The 25,387-nt window shown below is 46.9% G+C and overlaps 1 protein-coding gene across 1 annotated transcript in view; it reads right to left on the reverse strand.

Moving 5' to 3' along the window:
• MTHFD1 (methylenetetrahydrofolate dehydrogenase, cyclohydrolase and formyltetrahydrofolate synthetase 1) overlaps positions 1-25,387 on the reverse strand; it is a 349,963-nt gene that overhangs the window by 110,610 nt on the left and 213,966 nt on the right. Inside the window, exon 16 of the mRNA XM_078660313.1 lies at positions 2,695-2,797. Within this exon, the coding sequence (XP_078516439.1) occupies positions 2,695-2,797 (103 nt within the window). The remainder of the gene's footprint in view (positions 1-2,694; positions 2,798-25,387) is intronic.

Consider the following 25,387-nt stretch of genomic DNA (forward strand, 5'->3'; position numbering starts at 1 on the left):
CAGTTTCCTACATACAGTTCACAAAGAACCGGAACTCTGAGAGAATTGACTAGGTCAGTGGTTCTTCATCCACTGTCTAAATTTGCCTCGGTCAAAGTCCTCATTTTATGCTGCATATTTTTGAGGACAGCAGCTTGGTTAGTATATTGGTTCTTCCGTGATGGTACACTTGTCCAAACCCCACAACCACTTCCCCCCACTCCTGAGCCTTCCTCTCAATCCAATGTTTTGCTCTATCTTGTTTACAATAACATCTTCCAAGATTGGCAGCATTTTAATACCTCCAGCCAATTGCACCGTCCTCTGTTTTAGGCATTTTTTGCTTTCCCTCTGCAAGGAAGGCGGTGATTGTCTATAACATTTCTTTCACAGCAACAACTGTGTAGCTTCCAATTATGTGCACATGACACATGTTGTTTACCGTTCTCCCTTTTGAGCCACTAATTGGACCTTCCAGGATGTTACCTCCACTGTTCCCACTCTTCACAGTGTGACTTTTTATTTTTTTTGCTCATCATTGTTGCAGGCACATTACACGGCGTTGTGTGTGGGAGGGGTGTGTGCAGGAGAGAGAGGAGGTTGTGAAGTAAGAATTCCTTTTGGTCGAATGATACACTTTGAATCCGTTGTATATTTAGAAAGTAAGCATTTCATGTTGTCCATCTGAACAACAGTCCAGAATGGAAATCCACTCCCATCCATTTTTATGTGGTTTGCCTCCCTCTCTGTCCTGCAAGTTTCCTCTCTGTGGTGTGCACCCAGCAGCAGCTGACTTGTGAGAAAAACTTCTATCAGACTTCCCTTACCCTCAATCCACTATCCTTAGGGCTTCCATGCCATGTAACAAAACTGCTCTCATCCTAAACTGGCTAGTTTTCAGGCAGGGAATACTGATTGATACTGCTGTGATGCCAAAGGGATTCTGGATTATACACCGATTTCTGGGAGTCAAGTGCACACCACAAACAAGGCGGTGAAATGTGAGCTAGTTTTGTTGAGCACACTGAACGGCTGTAGATAGGAATCCTTGGGACTTGACAAGAAACTAGTCTAGACAAACTCTCAGCACACATTCATGGACAAGATGATAGGTTTACATCCAGCATATTCTTTGAAAAAGATGGGCCACACCCTTCACTTTAATGTATTTTTATAAACCAATCCATTTAAAAGGTTTTTCAGATTTTAGTACATATTTGCTTTTTCCACCTAACCTTAAGTTTATCAAGGCTAATTAAAAGTCTTGGTCTACGCATATACCAACCTGGAGTACTTCAGCAAGTTCACCAAAAGCTCTCTTAGTATTGTAAATCCTTCCTGACTATAGCATAAGCAGGTAATCTACTGCATCATGTACATCTCCATATGCACCATATAAAATGGATATCATGAACAGGAAGACTTATCAAAGTAATGAGGAACACCAGTACTATAAACACCAATCCATCATCCTCTTAACTGACTGATACATTCTCCAACTGGCTCTTTCAAATTAGCAGAACTGTTTGATTAGCAACAACTTCCTTGTGGATATTAACCTCTGTGGACAATTCATCTTTGTTCATTCATCGACATGGATTCTATCATTGGGGACCAATTGATGTGTACACACACCGTAATAGTTTTACAGATATCTAATTTTATTGCCTGTCCCAAATTCTTATCAAATGACTAAGAACAAAGTCTGATTTCTACAAACTTAAAACACAGAAATGGGATCATCAATAATAATGGAGTGCATTAGGTAGTGTACTGCAAAATTCACACGGCATCTCATACCCCTCATGAGACTGTGAAGCGCTTGTGGGTGTTAAAGAAGGGAGCTACCCCGTCTGTTGTGCATCGTTGCTATTGTGGATTTATACAATGACTCTTGTGCATTAGCAGGTGTAGATCATGTCCCACATATTGCTGTGATTTTGTCCCTGGGTTCAAGAAAGGTGTGAAGCAGACAGCTAGAGATGTGTTTTAGAGCAAAACACTACTGCGCCTGTTAAGCATGGATGTGAGAGTGTAGGTTTAAAGAATGGCTTACGTGGGACTCGTTTTGTTGTGTGTGAGAAGTTTGGAGGAGCCCTTTAATGTTACAGTGGCAGCATAAAGGTTGAAGTGAAGCAAACTGATGTGAGAGATGGGGTTGTGTTTGTGCACAATGACTATCCACTAATTGGGTTTAAAGCTATCGTCCTGTACATGCTTAGTTAGCAAGGTGTGAGTTTGTTTGTGGTCTTAGCGGGCAGTGTTGAATGATGTGGATGATATGCATCAATCTTCTCAGAGGTCCAGCCAGGCGGCACCAGAGCAACGTAGTAGAAGGCGCTGTCGCCCTCCTGAACAAGAGTATTGTGAATCCACTGGTCCACCAGGGACCAGCAGAGGTGAAGCCTCCCAAACCGCACAAAAGTAGAGAGTCTATGAGACCGCCTGTGAACGGCAAAGGTGCAACCGACTGGGAGGCGAAGACTCCAATGAAGCCACCATGTGAATTATGAACATCCACCAAGGAGCTGCCACAATATGTATGTTCTTCTTCCAAATGACACACAATCTATACTTTTACTAGGCGGTGGTCGTCTCCCTCCCGCCAACCCCCTGGCCACGTTTGGTAAGACTTGCATCAACTACATAAAGACATTTACAGGCTGCAAAAACACTCCTCCCCAGCAGACTTGAATTCATTTAGTTCTCTTGTACCTCTTTGCCACGTTATGGTGTCCGGATCAATATCCAGCCTCACGAACTTGCTTATTTCCTCATTCGTCAAAGCTGCCGGGTCGGTTTTTTCAATGCCCAGTCTCTGGAAATAGAATTACACGAGAACCGTAAGAGCTACATTGAATTAATGGTTATTACATTTACTTGCTTCGAGCTAAGAGTGTGAAAACGGAAGTGGCAAAGGAAAGTGCGTGGCCTGACCAACGGTCCCTGAGGCGGGAAAGAACGACGGAAAAAATACAAGGCTTGACTTCAAATCTCTTGCAGGCGTGTTGTGCGTCACAACGTTCTCCAGAACATAATTATGGTTGTTCGTCACGTAGTCTTAGACAGGAGTTATTTACACAGGAACACAATGGATACCAACGCTTTTCAAGGCTTTTTCTGTCCTTTGCAATTACAACTTGGTAAGAAAATAAAATACCTCAGGGCGTGCTATTTTTGTTAACTGATATTTTTTAGCACCGATGCTTTGAGGAAAAATAGTAGTTTTACTCTTTTTTTAAACAGTTTTTAATTAGGGCAAATGACCATTCATTCACACAGGTCACACATTTGAGGTAGTGTGGTTTGCGGTATTTGAACCGCCATGCACCAGAGCACTTCTACTGCAAACCTTTCTGGTTATTCACTGAGAAAAAGTAACCTTGACCGACATTCACTGATCAAGCCACGAGGTTCAGTGAATGGGAGTGCTTTGTTAATCAGCGTGAATACATTCAGTGGTCTTGGGATCGGTCTACGTGACTGACTGCCTGTGCAGACCTCACTGAATGCAATATTTCTAGTTTTCTGATCTGCAGTAATGTGGCGAGGAGATCACGAACCCTTGTATTGCACTAGTCTCTATTAGCGGGGCTGAACTTACAACATTCTTCCCTCAGGTGTATGTATAATGTTTGCAGAAATGACACCAAATTACTTTTCTACTGCTTCAACGCCACTTGTCACAGTTTGTGTACAAAGTCTCACAATATACTGGCAGGAGACTCGTCTCAATAGGAAATGTCTCACAGCCTCAGCAGACATCAGTTTCACAGATCCAGCAAGGTATTTTGTGATTGAATCAGTCTTCCACCAGAGAAAAGATATACCACAGAAAAAAAATATATATATACTTTGGCACAGATTTACAAACAGTTTACATCTGGTTTGTGCAACTTTTTTTCTTAACGCAAGGGTGGGTTTCTACAAATCATGATTTCTGTTGAATTGTAAACCAAAGTTACGCAAAACTGTGCAATATTCTGCATTGCATATCTGTGCAAGGGGGCGTTCCAATTTATCCACCCCAAGGGTTTTTATGCAAAAACCTATTTAGAAAGGACTGTGAACAGGAATTTGCACCAAAAGTGTCCGTGTCCTCGAGGCAGGCGAACAATGACAAATATGATCATTTCTCCTCGTTTTTCCCATTTCGTATGTATGCTATATTGTACAATATACATACTAAGTTAGAAATGCCTTTAAGCATGGTTTGACACCTTCTAGCGCAAAATCTATGTTTTGTACAATGCAAAACCCTGGCACTATTGCGCAAGGGTGTTTGTGTTGGTCCCTGGCAGTCAAAAGTGCACCAGCACAAGGAGCTAGCAGAACATTACCACATCTTAATAGATATGGCGCTGTTCTGCTCTCTTTTTTCATGCTACACAGCATTACTGTACTGCCTTGCGTTAGTTCTATGTAAATGTGTAATAACATTGTAATCTAGCCCCAGTCGTCGTCTAAAATGTTTCCAATAATAATCGATTCACAAAATAACCTGAAATTCTAAGAGGCATTGTTACACTCCCAAAATGTGCAACTTATCCGGGTTTCCATGCATAATTCCGATTCCTTAATCATACATGTCAGAGGGGGCAGTGAAACGTGCATTTGCACCATATTTCATTTGCCCACTTCAATGCATTATACAGTAAACATTATTCTATTTGAAGAAATCAAATATCCCCTTGTGCCACCCCAGACACAATGTGAATGTTTGGGGCACTTTGCCAGACTAACTGCATATCTTACATTCTTTCTTTTAAGGTATGTTTAAAAGTGCAGTTATAGTCGGGAAAGTATTTCAAATGTTTCGGAAGGACATTTTGTGGAAGTTCCCCACATTTAAAATATCCTATTGGGAAACCTTTTTAAATACACGAGTATTCCAATGATGGGAGACACTTGTGATTGTGGTAAGTCCACTCGTCTGGTCGATTTTCTAGTGCTGTACGTACAATTGCCACCAAGGAAAAATGTTTGCAGATCCTTTTTATGTAATTTAGGACAATGCACTCATAATAGTAAAGTAGAAATGAACAAGTTACTTACCTTCGGTAACAATATATCTGCAAGAGTCATATTAGTTATGGATTCCTTACCTTAGAATTACCCCCGGCGCCAGACTGGATCCGGAGATTTTTCTTCAGCAGTAACCCTGCACGTCGGTAGGTGGCGTTGGTCGCCTCCGCGTTCGTCGTGATCGCTGGAATGACGTCGCGGTATCGCACACGTTACTTACCTTTGGTAACTATATATCTGTAAGAGACCTATAATATAGATTCCTTACCTTAGAATTACCCCAAGGCGTCAGACTGGATCCGGAACAATTTTTTCGCAGCAGTCTCCCTGGCCGTCGGTCTACTCCGCGTTCATCATTGGGAATGCCGGGATGACGTCGCATCATCTACTTAGACGCCGCCCATGGGCAATTATGTCAGTTCTTTACACGACATTCCACCCCAGAAGCACAGAGCCATGCAAGACACTGACCACTGGTGCACAAAACTAGGGCCCTGAAAGGAAGTTTCTTGGCCTAGAAGTCAGTTTGCAGAACGGGGAGGATGGGTGGGGCGGTAAGGAATTTATAACTAATAAATGTCTCTTACAGATATATTATTATCGAAGGTAAGTAACTTGTTCATCTGAAAGAGACTATAGTTATAGATTCCTTACCTTAGAATAGATACCCCAGCAATACCAATCCTGGAGGTGGGTCTGCGAACTAAGTTCACACCAGAAAGTCCTGGAGAACTGAGCGGCCAAAGAAGCCGTCTCTCCGGACTTTGCTGTCCAGGCAGTAGTGTTTCATGTACGTGTGCAGGGATGCCCACGTGGCTGCCTGGCAGATGTCACTAAGGGGTACTCAACGTTCCAAAGTAGTAGTGGCTGCCGTTGCCCTGGTGGAATGGGCGCGCAGTCCTACCGGAGGTTCCTACTTTGGCAAGGAATAACAAATTTTGATGCAAAGAACGAACCACCGAGAGATGGTCCGTTTTTGCACGGCCCCAACTTTCTTGGCGCCCACATAGCCAAGGAAGAGCTGGTCATCCACCCGGAATTGTTTTGTGCGATACAGATGGAAAGATGGCGCACGTTTTGGATCCAGACGGTGGAGCCTCTCCTCCTCCTTTGAAAGATGCGGGAAGGTGTGCAAAGTAAAGGTCTGTCCAAATTGGAAAGAGGTAACCACATTGGGGATGAAAGAAGGTTGAGTTCTAAGGACAACCATGTCCGGATCAACAGCAAGGAAAGGAGGCTCAGCAGACAGAGCCTGAAGCTAACACACCGTGCGAGCAGAGGTATTGGCAATCAGAAAAGCAGGTTTTAAATTTAGGAGTCTGAGAGGACAATTATGTAGCGGCTCGAAAGGAGCGCACATAAGGTAAGTCAAAACCAGATTCAAGTCCCACTGGGGCATTACGAAAGGAATAGGAGGAAAGAGATGATTAATGTCCTTAAGGAATCTATTTACAATAGGGGGCTTGAAATGAGAAGGCTGATCAGGAAGCAGAAGAAAGGCTGAAATAGCCAATAGATAGCCCTTAAGTGTGGCCAGAGCAGAGCCCTGCTGGGCCAAGGAAAGGAGGAACAAAACAAACCTCAAAAACAGGAGCAGAAAGGGGATCCACAGCCTTTGCTGGGCACAATGTCACAAATGTTTTCCATCTACAAGCGTATACCGTTTTAGTGGAGGGACGCCTGGCTGCCAAGGTAACATTATAGACTTCGGGAGGACGGTTGAAAGCTGTTAACTGTCGCTGCTCAATCTCCACTCAAGGAGGTGGAGGCTGGACAGGTTCGGGGGGAGGACCGTCCCCTGCTGCTGCGACAGAAGATCCTCCTGAAGAGGCAGTCTGATCAGAGGATCGATGGCCATGTGTAAGAGCTTGCCCAATCCGGAGCCACAACTATGACTTGGACCCGGTCACGCTTAATCTTCAGCCCTCTGGGCAAAAGTGGTACAGGCAGAAGGGCATATAGAAGACCGCAACTCCACTCACGACGAAAAGCGTTGCTGAGCGAGTGCCTCTTTGGAAAATCTAACTAGCAGAACTGCTGACATTGCCTCTTCTCTTCTGTGGCGAATAGATCTAACCACTGCTGAACGAGTCCTTGCACCACCTCAGTGTGAAGACCCCATTCGTGATCTAGCATGCACCTGTGGCTGAGTTTGTCCGCCCTGGCATTCAGAGAACCTGCCAGGTGTTGAACCACCAGAGTCTTGCCCTGACGTTCCAGCCATGTCCAAAGGCGGAAAAACTCTTGACATAGGGTCCTCAACCCCACTCTGCCCTGTTTGTTGCAGTACCACATGGCAGTGGTGTTGTCCGTTAACACCTGCACTACTCATCCCCTGACAGAGGAAAATAATTCCTTCAGTGCTAGACGAATCGCCCAGAGCTCCAGAAGGTTGATGTGGAGCCCGGACTCTGCTGGAGACCAGAGGCCTCTGATCTCCGCCTCTCCCATATGGCCGCCCCACCCCAGAAGTGAGGCATCTGTCACCACCGCGAACTCTGGCTGGGGAAGAGAGAGGGATCTGCCGTTGACCCAATCCTGGTTTGTTAGCCACCACTGCAATTGGAGTGCAATGCCCTCCGAGACCTGGATGCAATCGGAAATATTCCCCTGATGCTGTGCGCACTGGAACATCAGGTCCCACTACAGAGCCTGCATATTCCACCAGGCATGTTCCACCAGCAGGATGCAGGAGGCCCTGAGGCTTAGCAGCCTCAGGGTCATTCTGACCATAACCTGGGATAGAGGCTGAAACATTGGCATCATAGCTCGAATATCGCAGATTCGCTGCTCGGGAGGATAGGCCCGAAACTGCGCTGTGTCCTGAACCGCTCCGATGAAAAGGAGGGTTCTGAGAGGGAATCAGATGTGACTTCGGCATACTGATAGTAAACCCCAGCGAATGCAGGAGGTCCGCCGTAGTCTGGAGGTGGAAAACGAAAGGCTGGGGTGAGCCCACCTTCAACAGCCAGTCATCGAAGACTGGAACCCCTGATCTGCGCAGAGGAGCTGCTGCGACCACTGCCATCACTTTTGTGAACACCCGAGGGGCGCTGGTAAGGCCAAAGAGCAGCAGAGTGAACTGAAAATGCTTGTGGCCTACCGCGAACCGTAGGTAATGCTGGTGGACAGGTAGGACGAGGAGCTAAAAATAGGCGTGCTGCAAGTCCAATGCTACCATCCAGTCTCCAGAGTCACGGGCAGACAGGACCGGAGTCAATGTCAACATTTTACACTTCCCCTTCCGGAGGAAGCGGTTGACGTCCCTGAGATCCAAGATAGGACGCAGACCTTTGTCCTTTTGGGTAGCAGGAAGTTGTGGGAGTAACAACCACGACTTACTTCTGGCACAGAGACTCGCTCGATGGCTCCCTTGGCCAAGAGAGCTGCAACTTCCTGACGGAGAAGGGCCAAGTGATCCTTCGACATGCAATGGAAAGCAGGCGGCATGGAGGGAGGGGTAGCCTCGAAGGGGAGGGAGTAGCCCCTTCGGACTATCTGCAAAATCCACCTGCCGATGTGATGTTGCATCAGTGAGGGAGATGATGGTGAATCCTGCCGCTCACTGGAAACTGTTGGCCCTGAAAAGTTGGACTAGGAGGGTTTGGAGGCTGCTGCAGAGAGGGCGCTGGTGGACTGCCCCCCCGCTGGCCCCCAGACCCATGATGCTGGGTCCCACGTCCCCTGCCGGGCGGAGGCTGGGCAGCTTGCGCAGGCCTGTGGCTCTGGGCGGAACGTGGTGGGGCAACCTTCAGGTAGCCACGAAAGAGGTGAAAAGCAGACTACGCGGGGCGAGAGGTGGTAGCGAGGCCCAAGGATCTAGCCGTAGCCCTGGAATCCTTAAAGCGCTTGAGCGTGTTGGCCGCTTTGTCGCCAGACAAGTGACGGCCATCAAAAGGCATGTCCAGAAGAGTAGATTAGACATCACCCGAAAAGCCTGTGGACCTCAGGGCTACCGACGTTGAAATCATCCTGCCTAGCGAGTCAGCGGGTCCAGCTCACATTGTATGGCAAACTGTGCTGCGTCTCTACCCGCAGCAACTGCACGGGAGAGCACGGCCTGGACCTCCTCCGGGGCACTGTGGCAGCACCACAGTGTAATGGCCCAAGAGACATGCGGTATTCACCAACCGCAGTCCTAAGATGGCGGAAGAAAAAATCTTCTTCCCAAGGTGATCCAGCTTCTTGGATACCCTATCAGGTGGAGCAGTAGGGAATGTGCCCTTGGAGGTTGAGGCTTGGACCACTAAGCTCTCTGGGATAGGGTGTTGGGAGAGGAAAATGGGGACACCCAGGGCCGGGAGATGGCTTCGGGCAATCATCCTATCCACAGGGGCCCCTGTGCTGGGCTTGTACCAAGTGCCCAGAAGGATGTCTGTGAGGGCCTCATTGAACGGCAGAAGGGGCTCCGAAGAGGCAGCTGCCGTTTGAAGCACCTCGGTCAGGAGGTTAGTCCGGACCACCACTGTAGGAAGCTCAAGAATCAAGGCCTCAGCCGCCCTACGCAACACCACAGCATAAGAGGCTCCCTCCTCCATAGCCACGGTAGGGGGGGAGAAAGCATGCCACGGTCTGGAGAAGTGTCCAGACTACTGGCCTCACCCAACTCCTCTCTCCAATCTGGTTCTTCCAACTGGTCTGCCAGAGGGTCCACAGACCCCTCCAAGTCCTCCGCACCCTCCTCTGTTTGCCACTCAGGGCATTAGGGAATACCAGGTTAGAAGAGAGGCACAAAAGTACCAGTCGACGTCAGTCCGGCTCTGTGTCCATGTCAAGGCGGAGCCTGGAGTCGACGTCGGTTGGGGACACAACTGGCGTTTGAGAGGACGGAGGTGTCGCCAATGGATTCGGCGCCCGTGGTGTCGTAAGGTCGACTGGCGCCATTCCGGATCCAGGCATGGATCCCTGCGGCACCGGGGTCAAAGCCGCTGGCATCAAAGGCCTAGAACACCCAGCCGAGTCCGCGGAGCCCGAAAGCGCACAGGCAGAGTCAGGCTGCCAAAAGATGGAGTTGAGGGCTTTGTAAAAACTATGAAGTTGGGCAGGGGTCGCTAAGGCTACCGGGAAGGGAGGGAAGCTCGGAGCCGACCCAACAGGCTCTGTGGGCGGAGCCGGACGACTACCTTCCGTATCCCATGTTGCATTAGCCGGGGAGAACACAAAGAGCGCCTTTTTTGGTGCTTCGACATACCCGAAGACTTCGAAGAGGGGTGATGGCGGTGATTCCGCGACCGGTCCCGTGACCTCCCTCTTGACCAGGACCTCGAGCAGCGCGGACCCGACTGCTGGGCCTCCAGAAGCTTTCGGGACTGCTCCCGCAAAGACTTTGGATTCATGACCCGACAGTTATAGCATGACTTCGGATCATGGTCGTGCTCCAAGCACCACAGGCACACAAGGTGCGGATCCGTAACAGACATCAACTTGTGACACGAGCCACAAATTTTGAAGCCGATCAGCTGATGTGACATCCCTGTGCACCAGGAGTTGAACGACTCGAAAAAGATGTTGACAAAATTTGGAAAAAGATGACTAGAGGTGCAGCTCTCTCAGGATCTGCAATGGCTGGCGTTGAAAAATAAAGAACTCACGTCAGCCCAGAGGGGCAGTGTCTAAGAAGATACCGCAACGTCATGCCGGCAATCACGATGCCAATGACGAAGGCAGAGTCGACCAACGCCACCTACCGACGCGCAGAGGTATTGCTGAAGAAAAATTATCCGGATCCAGTCTGATGCCTGTGGGTAATTCTAAGGTAAGGAATCCATAACTTTCAGATATTTAATTAAAAAAAAAAATGTTTATAACCTGTCATGTCTTTTTATAACATATAAAACCGAAATGTATCATAAAAAGTAGCATGAGGATTACTTTTAGGGTTATGGTTTAGTGTAAGTATTATGTTTAAGATTAATGTTTGCTCATGAATTCGTTTTTAGGTCTCGGAACTGCGAACAGATTGCGAAGCAATCTGTCGTTCCGAGACTCTATTGTAATCATTCTCGCTTTTACGGAGTCAAGGGAGACAGGAGACAAGCGAGGTGCACGCGCAACCTTGGAACTGGGATCAGGTCGCGCGCGCTTCCTGTCTCCCATGGCTCCTGAGAAGCAGACTCACACGCACGCATACACACACATACAGCCCCCCCGCCGCGCATACACACACATACAGACTCCCCCCCCCCCGCCGCCGCCGTGCATACACACACAGAACCCCCCCCTTACACACACACATCTCCTACCTCGTCTCGGCGTGTTATCGTGCTCCCCGCTCCTCTGGTGCGCGCGCACCACTGGTTTCGATTCCCGCGTCGGCCGGTTTCGAGTCTTCTTTTCCGAATTCCCTCCCTCTCCCTCTACACTTTGTAGGTGCAGCACACACTTGACAAGCAACAGCACCGTCCAATCCTAAAAGCAGCAGTTAGCACGCTAGCCCTACTCCGTCACGTGACCCGGAAGCAGACTGTACCGTTCAGCGCCCAGTGAAAAAGATGTAAACACCGTGCGCGCGCACCCCGTACGACCGTCATCTAGGATCCAGCTGCTTGTTTATAATCGGTTCCATTCTAAACAGCAATTTAGTCTTTTTTCGGTTTCTATGACACGGTACACCGCGAGAATTGAGCTGCTGCGGTTGCACGTGCTGGAAACCTTAATAAGGAGAAGAACACCGCCCCGCCGCACTCTACACGATTAATGCGTGTGAGCCGGACATCGGATACGGTGGTGAGTAATAGTTGTTATTTTTTTTCCCTTTCCTCCAGTGAGAGGTTGCCCCCTTGCGGTATTGAAGTTTTCAGAGGCCGTATTCCTCCTGCGTTTCTCCCTTACGTAGATTGAAGCCCGTTTTTGCCCGTATGGATGTACAGAGATCTCCCCTCAAACCTGATTAGAAGGATTGTTTTGTGCCTAAAGGTATTTCAATACATGCATCATGCCCAGCTTCAGCACTGATTACAGGTTACTTAATTGTTTCCCTCAATTCAATCACGGGATGTTCCGCTGTTTTAATCGAGACCTCGTTTAATCGGTTTTTCCTTCCGTGTTTGAAGAAGGTTGTCATGGCATGATTGGCTGTTTAACTGTCTAAGGGCCGATCCTTTGGGAATTTACTGAGTCCGTTCACTTTCTCCTCCCAATTCTGCTCGCTATGAGAGCACTGTCATTGATTTTGGAACCCACTTTGGCTCCTTTTCCATTACTCCACACTTACCTATCTACCTACAGTAGAGAGACCTTTTTGCTCTCGCAATTGATTGATGATTTTTTCAACCCTCCGTATATTGTGTTTTGTATTTTGTTGGGTTTAACCCGGCAGGGTGTTGTTAATGATTTAAATGTACAAGCTTACAAGTAATTCAGCTGGTCTTTGGCAGGTATGCATCTGAAATAACCCACTCGCTTTTGTATCGACCCATTTCTTAGGACAAAAGACACTCTGTATAACAGGAGCCTGGTGGCCCATTTACTAGCCGCAGAGGCTGCCACTCATCCATAGTGGCCTTTTGGTAATTATTGCAACTGCGTTTCCCTTCTAATTTTAAGGTGTTTCTTCGTTAGCTCACTCAATATTTTTTAACCTTAGGTGCCCGATCCCCCCACACCACCTCTTAGTCCTGATGAAGACCCCAAAGTAAGGTGCCACTCAACCTACACTGACCAGGGGTCGAAACGTCGACTTTCCGTTTGTACTGATACCTACCCTCAATCAACAGACCAAATTACTGTGTATATATGTGATAGGATTCCACAAATTGTTAGAAATGTATGGGGCAAAACCAGTATGCCCATGTGATGTCAACAAGAAATGTTCTATGTGACTACATTTGCTCTTTTTGAACTGTTCTACACTACCCCAATTCCTCACCTACACTCATCCTTCTTCCCTCCTCCCTTCCTTCTCATTTCACTCTGGACACAACGTTAACCTGCATAAAGCATTTATACATGAAATGTATCTAATGAGGATGTGAATAAACAACATCACTCATTTCTGGTTGTGTTGTGAGTTGTATGTGCATGTTTTTGAATAACTTTTGTTTGTTTTATAAAACACGTTGACTGGGACCCTTACCTTTGCAGCAGAGTGAGTGACAGCAGAGTGTGAGTGACAGCAGAGTGTGAGTGACAGCAGAGTGAGAGTGACAGCAGAGTGAGAGTGACAGCAGAGTGAGAGTGACAGCAGAGTGAGAGTGACAGCAGAGTGAGAGTGGCAGCAGAGTGAGAGTGACAGCAGAGTGAGAGTGACAGCAGAGTAAGGGTGACAGCAGAGTGAGAGTGACAGCAGAGTGACAGCAGTGAGAGTGACTGCATAGTGAGAGTGACTGCAGAGTGAGAGTGACTGCAGAGTGAGAGTGACTGCAGAGTGAGAGTGACTGCAGAGTGAGAGTGACAGCAGAGTGAGAGTGACAGCAGAGTGAGAGTGACTGCATGAGTGAGAGTGGCTGCATGAGTGAGTGTGACTGCATGAGTGAGAGTGACTGCATGAGTGAGAGTGACTGCATGAGTGAGAGTGACTGCATGAGTGAGAGTGACTGCATGAGTGAAAGTGACTGCATGAGTGACAGCAGAGTGAGAGTGACAGCAGAGTGAGAGTGACAGCAGAGTGAGAGTGACAGCAGAGTGAGAGACACAGCAGAGTGAGAGACACAGCAGAGTGAGAGGGACAGCAGAGTGAGAGGGACAGCAGAGTGAGAGCAACAGCAGAGTGAGAGTGACAGCAGAGTGAGAGACTCAGCAGTGTGAGTGTTCCAGAGAGAGCAGGGTATGCTGGTGCGCTTACACGGTGCACTGACACACAGGAGCTAAAACAAAGAACAGCTGAACCCGTGTCTTGGAAGCTTCATGGAGGCAGCCGGTCCTCTGTGAGGGGAGCAGCAAGGAGGGGACGCCCCAACCATTCAAGCACAACTACTCACAACCTACTGTACGATTACAACACAGGCCAAAGGGCAGAGCTAGGTCTTTTCGCATTACGTAGGGTGAGCAGTGTGTGAGTGTGTAGGGTGAGCAGTGTGTGAGCGTACAGGGTGAGCAGTGTGTGAGCATGCAGGGTGAGCAGTGCGTGAGCATGCAGGGTTAACAGTGTGTGAGCGTGCAGGGTGAACATTGTGTGAGCGTGCAGGGTGAACATTGTGTGAGCGTGCAGGGTGAACATTGTGTGAGTGTGTAGGGTGAGCAGTGTGTGAGTGTGCAGGGTGAACATTGTGGGAGTGTACAGGGTGAACTGTGTGTGAGTGTGTAGGGTGAGCAGTGTGTGAATGTGCAGGGTGAGCAGTGTGAGAGTGCAGGGTGAGCAGTGTGAGAGTGTGTAGGGTGAGCAGTGTGTATGTGTGTAGGGTGAGCAGTGTGTGAGTGTGCAGGGTGAACATTGTGTGAGTGTGCGGGGTGAACAGTGAGAGTGTGCAGGGTGAACAGTGTGTGAGTGTAGGGTGTGAGTGTGCAGGGTGAGCAGTGTGTGAGTGTGTAGGGTGAGCAGTGTGTGAGTGTGTAGGGTGAGCAGTGTGTGAGTGTGTAGGGGCAGTGTGTGAGTGTGCAGGGTCAGTGTGTGAGTGTGCAGGGTACGAAAACCTGATCTAAGTCCACCACACACACACACACACCACCACACACACTCTCTCACACCACACTCTCACCACCACACACTCACCACCACACACACACACAAAACCAGCCGTCAGTGCACGCTTTCACCGGGCACAAACACCACCAGCCGTCAGTGCATGCTTTCACCGGGCGCAAACACCACCAGCCATCAGTGCAGGCTTCCACCAGGCGCACACCACCAGAGGTCAGTGCACGCTTTCACCAAACACACACACACCAACAGCCATCAGTGCACACTTTCACCAGGCACACACACCACTAGCCGTCAGTGCACACTTTCACCAGGCACACACACCACAAGCCGTCTGTGCATGCTTTTACCAGGCACACACACCACCTGCCGTCAGTGCACGCTTCCACCAGGCACACACACCTCCAGCCGGCAGTTCACGCTTCCACCAGGCACACACACCACCAGCCATCAGTGCACAATTTCTACAGACACACACACCACCAGCCATCAGTGCACACATCAATTGTTAAAGCATCCACAATTAACTATTGTAGCAATCACAGTATGGTACACTTTACTTTTAAACATATTAATCTAAAGCGCAGCATGCCACCATTGCTACAATCCAACCCACATAATTCAACTACACACCACATGCATACACTCCATAACACATGGCTAAAAGACATTGCCATTTACAATGCCATTAGCTCTAACTCAAATAAATCCGAGACCTATTGCATTTCCAATGCTTGTTGTATGTGTTCTTGTGCATTTTCACTTCTGGATTACATTCTGGAGATCATGATCAAAACTGTGGTAACTTTATTATTTTTTTCACAACAAATTGTATTAGGTTTTTGTGCACATACATGGCCTGAATAACCCAGGTTGACATATCAAATTATGAATGCAACATACCAGATATACAGGAAGAATGAACAAAGAATAATAAAAGGAAACTAGCAACTTGCAAAGACCATACCCACCCTTTCCCCACAAATCCCCACAGACTATCGGTGTGATCGTCCGTGTTTAGTTCCCTGCAGTCGGACTCCTACCCCTGTCACCCAGACCACATCCCTGAATAAACACGTCAATCCCAGAGTCATGAGGGTGTATCAATTCTAATACAATGGCTCTATAGTCTGCCATTCTTTGACAAATTTTTTAATTGGTTCTGAGGGCAGCTCCTCGCCTGATAGATAGCTACTTTCAATCCAATGAAGTGATCCATGCCTCTCTCCATACGGACAGTGGAGGCGGAGTTTCCACATTCCATGTCTTAGCTATATCTCGTTCGGCAAGAGTAAAGCCCAAGAACAGAAGTGTGCGTTTGTAACTATTACCTCCAATACCCTCAGTCCTATGGAGGAGGAGGAGACGTTTGGGATCCCCTGGTATGACCCATGAGAGGACTTCACCCACACAGGAGGGGACACGCTGCCAGAACCCATCCAGTGCCGTACAGCTCCCTACCGGATGTAAAAAAGTACCCTCTGCCATCTCACAGCGTAGACTTATTGGGGAGGCCACCAGACCCATGTGCCATAGTCAGTATTGCATATAGTAGGGCTTGTGCAGGTAGTTAAACTGAATAAGGCAGACCAAATTTGTAGCATCCCTGGGTGCCCCCACAACCTCCGTCCAGTTGTCATTGTCTAATGTGTCTAGGTCTCACTCGCAAGCTTCCCGAAGGGCGGGTAGTGTGTTGGTATTGTTGGTGACTAGGGTTCGATAGATTTTAGTAATTTTATGGGATTCCAGATCTCCCAGAAGGAGTTTGCCCATGAGGGGATTGAATTCCGGGATGGGTGATGCGCTGTATGTATTGGGTGAGGGCGGGTGGAGTTTGAGGTAGCGGTGAAAGTGAATATGGTGTCGTTGGTTTTCTACCTGCAAGTCTTGGTACGATGTCAGCACTGTGCCCTGAATCACAGCGCCTGAAGTGGAGATTCCTAGTGGTACCTTTATTTTGTGTATTTAAATGTCGATATTCTGCTTCGAATCAAATTGTTTTAGACATTACATGTTAGGTATTATCATCTAAAGAGCTATGATTTTGTAATGCTGAGTCAAAGTGGCAAATTTTCACCTGCAGCTGACACCACAGACATGGTCACACACTAGCCTAAAGAACACATTGTTTTTATACAGTGTACACTGCTATAGTTTTGCTATTTGAAAGCATTGTTCAGAACAACTGCTACTACTGGTCAAAGAAATTGCACTAATTTGATCCACTTTTGTAGGGTGAAAGTGTCAATTATCCCTACTAAAATGCACGATATGGCCTGCAGGTTGGTGGGTCTCTCTCTTTCTCAACAAGGGTTGTAAAATGTTAATAGCTCTGAGTTGCCCCTCTGTCGGCCTTTTATGGACTTCAGGCATACCCTGTAGATGCTGTACGATGGTATCTACAAGGTAACACCCTTTCACCAAATCGCTCTTTTTGTGCCTATACTCAAGGAGGACACCTGCGTCTTTGCTCACATTTACAAACTTGCGTAAGCGCAGCTACACGTTTGCAGCAACATGATTGGAGCACTCACCAAAGTATTTAAGGCCGCACTGAAGTCACATTGTTATCTATCCATACACTAACATGATGATGGTGATAGTTTTCACTCCTTTTAGTTACAAGTTCATGCGCAGTGCAGTGACAAACACTATAAGCGCAACAACTCTTAAACTGACAACGTCAACCCAATATCATGTGGATGATATGACGCACACACACACTCTTCCATCCATAGTACTCCCATTTGCTGGCCTGCAAATACGTGTTGGTACCTCATCAGGGTATGAAGCGCAACACAGATACAATACATGTCGTCGAGCCATTAGCCACATTCTCCCACCGAACCATCTCTCAGATTGAGAGAGCAAGAAGACACCAACAGCGGTGTCACCATAACAGAAAAGTAATATTAGGGAAGGTGATCTCCCTTAAGACATTCTTGCTGAGGTATGGAAGGCATCATGAGCGATATCTTTGCATTAATTAATATTCCACACAAACAGACACAGGATCTATAAAGAGGGGAAGTTTGCAACGTTTGGGGTTACAGTCAGGACATAGGAAAGTTTAGAAGAATGTGCCTCTTTCTGGAACAGATTTGGCTACTACCGGATGTGATGAATAGACTCCATTTTAATGTATTAGGCACGCAGACACGAAGAACAACCATCAGTCTTTACTTTTGGTAAAGGTACCCACCAAAGAATTATTGTCAGAAAGCACAAATTACACAGATTAAGGTTGTCAGCTAATGTTGTCGGTTTGTCCTTAAATGGTGAATACTTCGAAAGGATGTGGTGGCAGGGCAGATGATGGCGTGGATTGAAGATCACGGTTTATGCCATCCCCTGAGGAGTCATGTCCAGTTTGATCATGCACTGGCGATGCCAATAGTTCAGGCTTTAACATGCTGCTTCCTGCACTCAGGGTATCATACGACTCAACCTGATTGCACATGGGTGTACCTCTTACCCTGCACACACAGGGGCACACGACTCGCCCTGTCCTCACAAAAGTATGCCGGTGTATTCTGGGCCCCAAGTTCCTTGAGGAACAAGAGCTCTCCTGAAACTGTCCCGGCACCATGTAGGGCACACTTCAAAGCACATGAACAGTAATGGATACTGCATGAGTACACAACTATTGTCCAATCAAATGCTTGTACAGAAGATAAGCAACAAATGAGCAGAGCAAGGGCCCCACTCAGTACTGCTTCTTAATGCTTTTTCTGGTGATTACATAAACTCTGGCCAAACAAAACCTACACATATTTTTAAGGGGTTCCATCTTGGAGCCAAAACTGAACCTTGAATTTATGGAAAATATTATATACCTCAGTGGAAGGGTACAAAGTTAAATGGGAACTAATGTTAAATGTTCATAAAGCAAATTTGCCATCTGTTAAAATAGTGGTGGACACTAACAGCCCTGGAAACCTGGAATAAGTCAACAGCAGATAGCCATCAGAGTTAGAATGGACTAACACATTGTTTAGTGATGGACCATATTGGGTAGTGCAGGAGTGTTCTAGTTAAGGAGCTCTGTGTGGCCCATTATGTACATTGGAGCATATGCAAAAAGCAGTACAGCTAGCTTGAATAAATTAGCATGTTAGTAAAGGTAGCAACTGTATGGGCTGTGATTCTGTAAAACGATATTACCAAGCAAGCCACACAAGGAATAGCAAGCAGCACATTAAGGTAAAGTATCACTGGTATGATGAATCCCACAATGTCAGCCACATCCTACAATATTCCATCCACACCATCCCCATCCTCCCAAACGCAGTATCCTAAATTAGCTTGACCTTTGGGTCAGATTAGACCCACTGCATTGAACTCCCCCCACCCCCATTTTGTTTTTTTTATTTGAATAATTTGAACTCTCCTTCGGAAGCAGCCATTCCGAAATAGTTATAACAGAACATCAGCTCGCCTAAAATAGACATCTGTAGTTCGAAATTAACTACCTGTGAACATGCAAAAGTCAAAAGAACACACTTTGATGGCAATTTCTCGAGTATTCTATGAGTCAGTATCTGAGATGGGACTCTATATGCCTGTCCTGCGTTTCACTGCACCATTTTTAATGCTCTCCGTGATTTAGGGCAACCAAGCACCATTCTTTAGTCAATAGTCCATTATAGGTTGCCAGTGTTGGTCAAATTTGTGGTTCATGTCAATTTCTCTATAGCCAATAATGTCCACAGATTCCCTGCCCATTTCCGCATTGTTGGCAGGTTTGGAGATTTCCATTTTAACAAGATTTGTTGGTTGGCAACCAGAGGGATCTTCAATATGAGTCTGCAGTCTCCCTTTGTCATGTGGTGCAGTTCCGGAGGTTGAATACCCAGGATGATCACTGCCATGTTCATTCCCAGTGAATACCTTATTACTCCTTTTACATGGCTAAAGAACTCCTTCCAGAAAATGTGTAATTTTGGGCATCGCCACTAGATAAGCAGTGTTTCCCCTTCCTATCCACATCTCCTCCAGCACAGACCCTCGACGGAGTCATACATTTGTTTTAGGTGAACTGGTGTGACATGCCAGCGCATCACTATTTTATACATCAATACTCTACTTTGTACACTTTTGGTTAGGCTGGGAATGTCTGACCACAGTTTTGCCCATTGTGATAGCGAAATACCTTGACCCAGCTGTTGCGTCCACTGTTTTTTATACAGACCTGCTCCGTGTTTGGTGATAGCTCGGTTAGTGTGGTGTAAATGGTGTAAATAAGACCTTTTGGGTCCTCATATGTCGTAAAGAAGTTTTCCCACTTCGTTGGGGGTCTAGTTGCGGCTAACTTGTTTAAAGGGTGAAGGATCCAGTGCATTAATTGGAAGTAGTGCAAATGGTCATATTTATGGAGTTAATAGTCTAGATCGCACTGGGCGAAGTCCTTATCCTCTTCTATCTGATAAAGATCACCAACGTTTTACACCCAGCTGCAGTCTATTTCGCAAAGCCGCTACCCGTCATACCGGGTAAAAATTCTGTGTATTCAAACAATGGAGTAACAGGAACATGGATAGCCACTGGGTTCTTGTCAGAGTCCCAAATTTCCATTGTGGGCCTAAGGATGTCCAAGAGCTGGCATTCAGGTGGTCCTGCATGTTTTGAAAGCCATTGGACTACCCAAGCGGCGTGGCATAGCACTGCCGCTTCCATGTGGATCCAGTTGCGCTTGGTCTCAAGGATTGCTCATTCGACCAGGACTCTTAGTTGGGATGCTTGATAATATTTCTTAATGTCAGGGAAGCTTAACTTGCCTGTCTGTCTGGCTGTTCTCAGTAAGTTTCTTGAGATCCTTGCCCATCTGCCCGCCCAGACAGAGTGCTCTATGGCCTGTTGCAGAGTACGGAGATCGTAGTAATGGATTTTGACTGGTAGAGTCTGGAACAAGTAGAGAAGCTGAGGAAGTAAATTTTGCTTAAACACTGTCACTCTACCCACACATAATACATAGAGACTCTGCCACCTAATTAGGTTAGTTTTAATGCCATTTCCCAGATGCATCTCTGATGTATCATAGTTTATTTTATTTATTTTTAAAGTTTTATATAGCGTTAACAAGATCTTTGCAGATATCAGAGCGCTTTACAGAAACAGTAGGTAGGATAGACAAACTGTTGAAAACAGTATAGAATTCGGTAGGGAGTGATTTGCTAATTAGGGTAGCAATCGCACAAGAGTATGCACACTAATAACAATCAATAAGCAATAATATAGAAGCCGTGCAATGTCGACTCGAATAAGATTATAGCACCCCAGAGGGTGAGTAAACACACTGTTGAAAACAGAATAGTAGGCAGTAGTGAGTGGATTGCAAGTTAGTAAAGCACTCAAGTCATAGTGTACAGCCTTAATAAACAATCAGGAAACCAATAATATAGCATCCGTGCAGTGATTTTGGTCCAGTAGCAGCCATAAAAGAGTCTAACATAGATAAGCATTCAGGTAGCCGATAATATAGGAGCCATGTACTGTCATTGTTCCAGTAGCAATAGGGTTCAGGTGAACTTAGCCATAAGGATGGCTTTTACCTCTTTCTTGAAGAGTACAGAGGAGGGGATAAGCCTAGTTTCTGGCGGGAGTGCATTCCAGATCCTAGGTGCCATCCCTGAGAAGGAGCGTTTGTATGTTTTTTCCTTCCGGAATCTACGAGGTTTCAGGAGGAGATTCTTTGTGCTTCTGTTGGATCTTGAGCCTCCTGATATAGTCAGCTTGTGAGTGAGGTAGTTGGGTGACTTGTGGTGTACGGCCGAATGTGTCATACAGGCAATTTTCAGCTGAACTCTGGCTTCAAAAGGCAGCCAGTTCAGGGCTTTTAAGTCAGGGGATATATGCGAGTGTTTTCTTGAACCAGTGATGAGTCTCGCTGATGAGTTGACTTTAAGTTCCGAAATATTTTGCCACGCCATAACAAGTTGCACGACTTTGGGGCTAGAGCGGGTCGGATTGGTCAGTATCAGAAGGATGTCGTCCATGAATAGGTGGATCGGGTGTTGCTCCTCACCAAGGGCATGCCCTTTGTCTCTTACAGTCAGCGAATGATCGACACCAAGGGAAAAAGGAACAGGGAAAGTGGATACTCCTGCGGTGTGCCCCTATGTGGTTGAAATTAATCATTTAGTTTTCCTTTTAGGAGTATGCGCGTAGATGGGTGATAGTAGCTTGCGAGGTGCAGATCCATGGCTCGAGTCCTATTGCTTATAGTATTTTAGTGTGAAAGCTCCAGTTTCCTCTGTTGAATGCCTTTTCGGCATCCAGCAATAGGATCAGCATGGGGATTGTCTTACGTTTAGCCTTTTCTACAGCATGGAATATTCGCCTACTGTTGTCAGCTGTCTATCGCTGCAGGGTTAACCTCGACTGGTTTGGATCAATAAGGTAGGGCATTTGAGGCAGAACTGTATTTGCCCTAATCTTGTCTAAGTTTGTGACAGGTTGTCGCCTACCTCCCGGTTGATGGTAGATATCTGCTGGGGAACCATTTGAGCATGTAGCTGGCGAGCAAGCCCGTCTTATTGGCTCGCTCATAGAAGCTTTGCCTCAGAAAGAGTAGTGCTTTCACTGCCTGTTCAGTAGCCAGGAGATAAATCTTCCCGGTAAGAGAGACAGCCGCCTGCATATCATTTAGGTATTCTGTCTGTCGATCCTGTCTGCCTATGATAGTTCATCGCTGCTTTGAGGTCGGCTTCTAGGGCGGTTCTGAATAGAATTGCTGTACAAGATATCTGCACCTTCTCTGCAATACATTTCCCAAGGATAATCACCTTGAAAGTGTACCGGGTCATGTTAGGGGAGGTCTCTTCCGTCGCATTCACCTCAAAATATTGGGTGATTGCCTCACTAAGTGCTTGTCTAGTGGGTCTGTTCTTTACGGGGGATTTGTCAAATTTCTAACTTGGTCGTGTGTTGTAAATGGTACGCCTCCTACCTTCCCAGCAGGATAGGGCATAGTCAGGCACAGTTATCGGGCTACGGGTTAATGGTCAAGATCTTAACTAATACTTCTTGGGTCCCCACATCAGGTCTATGTGGGAATATGACCTATGAATGTGTGAGGAAAAGGTGAATGACTGAACATCAGGATGATTAGTACACCATACGTCCACCAAACCCACCTCCCATAGCCCTTGTAATAATATTTGTGACATTGAGCATTGTAGGTATTGATCTTGTGGGTGTCTATCTATTAAGGTGCCTGAGGCTAAATGGACGCCTCCCACCTACATTAGGTAGGTTGGTCCCATTGTCCTATCGCAGCTATCAGACGTGTCAGAAAGAGTTCCTGTCCTTGGTTGGGGTCATACATATTGAGGCTATTACAAGGAAATCACTGATGTATCCCTTCCAAGTAAATACAGCGAACTTCGCTCCTGTCTCTATTCACTCTGGTTCCGTCAAAGTAGAAATCTTTGTGGAGCCCTTTCATAACTCCCCACTTCTTGGCCAATGTCGCTGCAAAGTATTGGGTCCGATAAAGTTTATTTGCCATTAGGCGGGTGCCTGAGGTTCACAAGTGGGTTTCTTGCTAACAGAGTACATCAAGGAGAACTTCCACCTCCTTCCAGATCTTGTGATGTTTTGTTGCGGAATGTAACCCATTTATGTTCCACAAAGTTATTATAACCATTCTCCTGTAGGTACTGTTAAGAGCAATCTACTCACCCCCAGTGCTCAGTTCCTGGTAGCAATAAGCAAAAACACGTGTTTGTTCAGCTCAAGCATACCATTGTATAGACTGTGTTCACCTTAAACTTCCCCTCTCTGCTCACCCGCTTCTGTGTCCCCGCCCCCCTCCCCAAATGTGGCCTGAGACATTCTTGTCTCAAGAGTAAGAGATAGATACTTCCCCAAAGAGAAGATGATTTGTGCTTTGGCCGATTTGCCCCTCCTTGGGCCACCAACATAACCATTCGTAAGTCACCTCCATTATCAGGTAGTCCCAGTTTCCTTGTCAGTGGTATGGCATGGGTTGCAATAAGTATATGTGCATGTCGGAGCATCATCAAAGTCTATAGTGATCAGGGTGCAAGCTAGTCGGGTCTGTTTGTAAATTCAGGAATGTTACCACATGAGGTGCGTGCCTTCCATGCATGTCCTTCCTCAGCCAAGAGACATGGATTATCTTTAGATGTCAAGTGTATCAATGCTAACTCTCATTTCCTGTTTAGCATGGCCTGTGAATGATCTTGCTATAGGTCTATATCTTGGTCCATATAGGTGACTTGCTCAATCTTCCTAGCCTTGTGCAATATTCTATCTTTCAACTGGGAGGAACAAAGTTTTGTGATATTGTCTCTCGGTGGTGTTCCTGTCTTGGGGGGGGCCTACCCTGTGTGCATGGATGATCGGTACATAGAAGGAGGAGTCTTCCTTGAGGATCAAGCTGAAGAGCCCTCTGCAAAATTGTGTCAAGTCATCAGCCTCTGATGTTTCTGACGTTGTGGATAAGAATATTGTCCCGACGGGACCTGTCCACCAAATCAGAGCATTTCTCCCATAGGGGAGAGGAGTTGGCCGAGAAGCTTGGGCGGTCGACCTCGAATCTGGGGAACTGGGTTAGAGTCTCATCAATGACGCTGAACATCCTGTGATTCCGGGCAAATCACTTAATCTCCCCGTGCCTAACAAAAATGAATGTGTCCTCATGTAACACAACTGGTGCTATGTAAATCTCTCTGATACCCGATACCTTTGGGTCAAGTTCGCACTATATAAAACTCCTTAAAATAAAAATAAAATTAATAAAATTGTACTTTGATGACTTCCTCAGCTTTTGCTGTGGTTGCCTGCAAGTTCTCTATTTCCTGGCTCATGGCTATAATGTCATCCTCATTGGTGGCCACGGGTTCCCAGAGTGCTTGGATTTCTTTTGTAATGTCTGCAAGGCCAGTCGCTAAGTTCGATTTCAGGTGGTCACCGTATTCGCGATTTTACCATGCAAGTCAGTGAGACAAGTCTGCAGGTCCTCCTTGGTGATTCCCTGGTCGCGTAGCGCCATGCCTACCTTTTTTGTTGGTTTGTGTGAGGGGACTGGGGTGGGCGGTTGTTGTTGTAGAGGTGATACGGCTGTGTATTTCCCCCAGTACTCGCCTAGTTGCCTCTGCTACTTGGCTTTCTTGTTCATGAAAGGTGCAAGGGAAATGGTTGAGGTGCATTAATCTCAAGGTGCCAGAAGAAGAAGTAATCCCTCTGGCTCTTATTTGACTCTGCACAGAGTCGATTAATGTGAGACATGGGGCTGTTCTTTAGCGTGTCTGGAGAAGATGTTAGTAGGCTTGGCAGGAGGGATCTTAGCATAGCACACGTCCCTTAGTCATGGTGGCCATGGCCTTTCTTTTGACTCTCCCTGCTACTCCAGGTTTTTGCTGCTTAAATTTGTCACCTCAATTGTGTAGGTACCTGGGGTTCGGGTCTCTGGGACTTCACCAGTGTCCTGGAGCATTCCTTCATGGCAACTGCCAGAGTTCCATATCCGCTTGCCTCTCTTCCCACCCGAAACAAAGATGTACTCAAGTGTCTCCCAAGTTTTGGCCTGTATGGAGGGCGCACAGGCCCAAGATGGTGGCTCGTGTACCCTCTGGTATCGGAAGGCGTACAGCACATTTTAAAAGACTAAGAGTGATCACAGGACGAAGGGGCGGAGAAGGAGGCGGAGAAAGCAAGCACACACAGAAGTGTTGGTGTGTGTGACAGTCGGATCACAAATAGGGCTTCAGTAGTTAATGAAGCCAAGCAGATCTGGAGCAAGGCAGATGTTGGAGGAAGAGTCACGTCTTGTGGGCATGC

The sequence above is a fragment of the Lissotriton helveticus genome, chromosome 9 (genome assembly GCF_964261635.1).
Source record: "Lissotriton helveticus chromosome 9, aLisHel1.1, whole genome shotgun sequence".
Classification (NCBI taxonomy): Eukaryota; Metazoa; Chordata; class Amphibia; order Caudata; family Salamandridae; genus Lissotriton; species Lissotriton helveticus.